The 3,049-nt window shown below is 52.7% G+C and overlaps 1 protein-coding gene across 1 annotated transcript; it reads left to right on the plus strand.

Annotated features, from left to right (window-relative positions):
• The first annotated feature begins 342 nt into the window (after positions 1-342).
• On the plus strand, positions 343-2,803 carry LOC136524430 (L-type lectin-domain containing receptor kinase IX.1-like). Its single transcript, XM_066517812.1, has 2 exons — positions 343-1,799; positions 1,899-2,803. The coding sequence occupies exons 1-2, from the start codon at positions 442-444 to the stop codon at positions 2,620-2,622; spliced, it is 2,082 nt and encodes a 693-aa protein (XP_066373909.1). The 5' UTR covers positions 343-441; the 3' UTR covers positions 2,623-2,803.
• The last annotated feature ends 246 nt before the right edge of the window (positions 2,804-3,049 follow it).

Below are 3,049 nucleotides of genomic sequence, written 5' to 3' on the forward strand. Positions count from 1 at the left end.
ACCCTAATCCGATAAAATCTGATTTGTGTTGGCACAAAGATAATTAACAATTATTTCTATAGTTAGACAAGGACAAAAAATTAATATTTTAGTAATGTTATGATACAGAGACAAATAACAAATCACAAAAGTAACAATTTATTTGTGCTAGTTGGTTTACAAGAGTATTGCCTAAAATTATCATAAAATTTAGGCACATGAAATATAGGAGAAGTGAGAAAAAAAAACTATACGTTGTGTAAATTTAATGTTACACATGGATCTTAAAGTAAAATAAGAAAATTCAACCACAGACCTTTCATGGAAAAAAAGAGGCTACATAAGAATGGGGGTTGGTCTCTTCTAACAGACAACTGGTGACCGAGAAGCTAGTACGACAGCCATCTCCCAGAATCCCAGTGTGCTCCCCCGTTCTCTCCAGAGTCCAAATAAACAAAAACAATGGCGGCAGCGAGCTCTCGCAAGTTTTCCTTCAGGTCCATTGGTCTTTTCTCTCTGCTGCTCCTGATCCATGCACCTCGTTCTAGCTCACTGTCCTTTAGCTTCAACTTCTCTAATTCCGGTGACCCATGCGATGCGGAGCTAAGGTGCGAGCATGACACCCGTATGGGCCCTGGCGTTCTTGAGCTAACAAAGAACGAGATCTTAGGGGACCCCTTCAGCGTCGGGCGTGCATCATATGCGCGCCCGGTGGCCCTGTGGGATAGCAGCACCGGCGAGGTGGCGAGCTTCATCTCCAATTTCACGTTCCAAATCAAGCCCAAAGACGAGACCACCTACCAAAGATGCAACGTGAGTGGCGACGGAATGGCTTTCTTCCTCGCCCACTACCCGTCCATGATCCCCCCCAACAGCTATGGTCGGAACCTCGCCCTCTTCAATGACAGCAACAATGTCTACGCCACCGGTGACGACCGGGTCGTCGCTGTGGAGTTTGATACTTTATTCACTAACGAGTGGGACAAAACCCAAAACCATGTTGGTATCGACGTCAATTCCATCTCCTCCAAGGCCTACGTGAATGTGACCAAGGGCCTGGTCTCTGAAGATGCCATTATGACCGCCAAGATCAGCTACAACAACCTCACAGGTGTTCTAGAAGCCCTTCTCCAGATCGATGACGGTGAACCGTACAATGTTAGCTTCCGGGTGGATATGAAGAGGAGCCTGCCAGAGGAGGTGGCGGTCGGCTTCTCTGCTGCTACCGGATACTGCATCGAGCTGCACCAGGTGCTGTCCTGGTCGTTCAGCTCCACTCCAGGACCAGGAGCCGCAAGCTCCAGCGCAGGAGGGCGACGACAGCGGCGGCTACTACCCGTGCTTGTTCCCACGGTAGTAGTAGCTTTTTTTGTGTTGTTGGTCTGCGCTGCCGTCGGCTGCGTTGTGCGCCAACGACGCATATGGAAGAAGCTGCACGAGATCACGGAAGCTGAATTCGAGAGAGGGGTGGGCCCTAGGAAGCACCGCTACCACGAGCTCGCCGCTGCCACGAGCAACTTCGCCGAGGAGGAGAAGCTCGGCCGTGGGGGCTTCGGCAATGTGTACCGGGGCAGCCTCGGTGACCAAGACCGTGCGGTGGCCATAAAGATGTTCTCAGCGGCCGAGTCATCGGCGCAGGGGAGGAAGGAGTTCGAGGCTGAGGTGAAGATCATAAGCCGTTTGCGGCATCGGAACCTCGTGCAGCTGCTAGGCTGGTGTGACAACCGCAAGGGTCTCTTGCTCGTCTATGAGCTTGTGCCGGAAGGCAGCCTTGACAGACACCTTTACAATCACAACAGCTTGCTATCTTGGCCAGAGAGGTACAGTCACTCACACTCACACAAAAAAATTCACAGTTTGCTGCTACATCTTTCCAGTACTAGCTACTGTTAACTACTTGTTTTGATGATGAACAACAGATACATGATTATCCTTGGCCTAGGCTCCGCGCTGCGCTACCTGCACACGGAGTGGGATCAGTGCGTCCTGCACGGCGACATCAAGCCCAGCAACATACTACTCGACTCATCACACAGCACAAAGCTAGGAGATTTTGGCCTTGCCAGGCTCGTCGACCATGGAGCCGGGCCAAGGACGACGCAGGTCGTTATGGGCACCGCCGGGTACATCGACCCGGAGTTCATCCGGACTCGGCGCCCCAGCGTTGAGTCCGACGTCTACAGCTTCGGCGTCGTCCTCCTGGAGATCGTCACGGGACGGCGGCCGGAGATGGAACACCCGGACAAGGTGATCCCGCTACTCAAGTGGATCTGGGACCTGTACGACAGAAATGCTCTTCTGGAAGCGGTGGACAAGAGGCTGCTGACCGAAGCCAACCAGCTGCTGGACGGTGGCTGCGAGTGGCAGCTGCAGCGCGTGTTGGTGGTCGGGCTGTGGTGTGCGCACCCAGAACCTGGCGTGCGGCCGTCAATTGTGCAAGCCATGAATGTCCTGCAATCCGAGGACGTGACGCTGCCAGTTCTGTCGCAGCAGGAGTATAACAGGACTACGTCCGACTTTTCGCGTGGAACCCGCGGTTACCACTCGCCGGGGACGAGAAACATACATGGCGACTACCGCTCGCCGGCGACGGGAAATATATCCGACGACGACGTGTCTTGGGCGCTTAACGGGGGCAGATGATGATGGAGCATGCATATAATGTATAGTCCTACTCCCTCCCCGTCTTACAAAGGGTGTCATTTTCCCTTTATCGAAAGAAGTATCGTGTAGAGGGAAGCTTTCCCTTTAGATACTTAGGAATCCCAATGCATTATCGAAAGCTTTCAAATAAACATTGGTGCTCGATTGAAGAGCGCTTTCAGAAAAAGCTAAGTAGTTGGAAAGGTAAGTGTCGGGTACCACGAGAAGGGGTCCCATAAGCAACAATTGAAAAAATCGCTTAGACCCCATCAAAATCAAAGCCAAGAGACAATTGTTGGGTAAACCCCGACCATGTCCGAGGCCACCTACTCTCCGCCTCGTTAGAGGCCCCGCACGAGAGGCCTCGGACGGCCTACCGAATCTCCGCCTCGCTAGAGGCCTCGCACGGAAGGCCTCGGACGGCCTA

Source organism: Miscanthus floridulus, chromosome 2, assembly GCF_019320115.1.
Source record: "Miscanthus floridulus cultivar M001 chromosome 2, ASM1932011v1, whole genome shotgun sequence".
Taxonomy (NCBI): domain Eukaryota; kingdom Viridiplantae; phylum Streptophyta; class Magnoliopsida; order Poales; family Poaceae; genus Miscanthus; species Miscanthus floridulus.

Bases quoted from the DNA above. Each gene is read 5' to 3' on its own strand.
- LOC136524430 (XM_066517812.1), top strand. From the start codon at position 442: ATGGCGGCAGCGAGCTCTCGCAAGTTTTCCTTCAGGTCCATTGGTCTT. The intron at 1,800-1,898 runs GTACAGTCACTC...GATGAACAACAG, and splicing joins TTGCTATCTTGGCCAGAGAG to ATACATGATTATCCTTGGCC.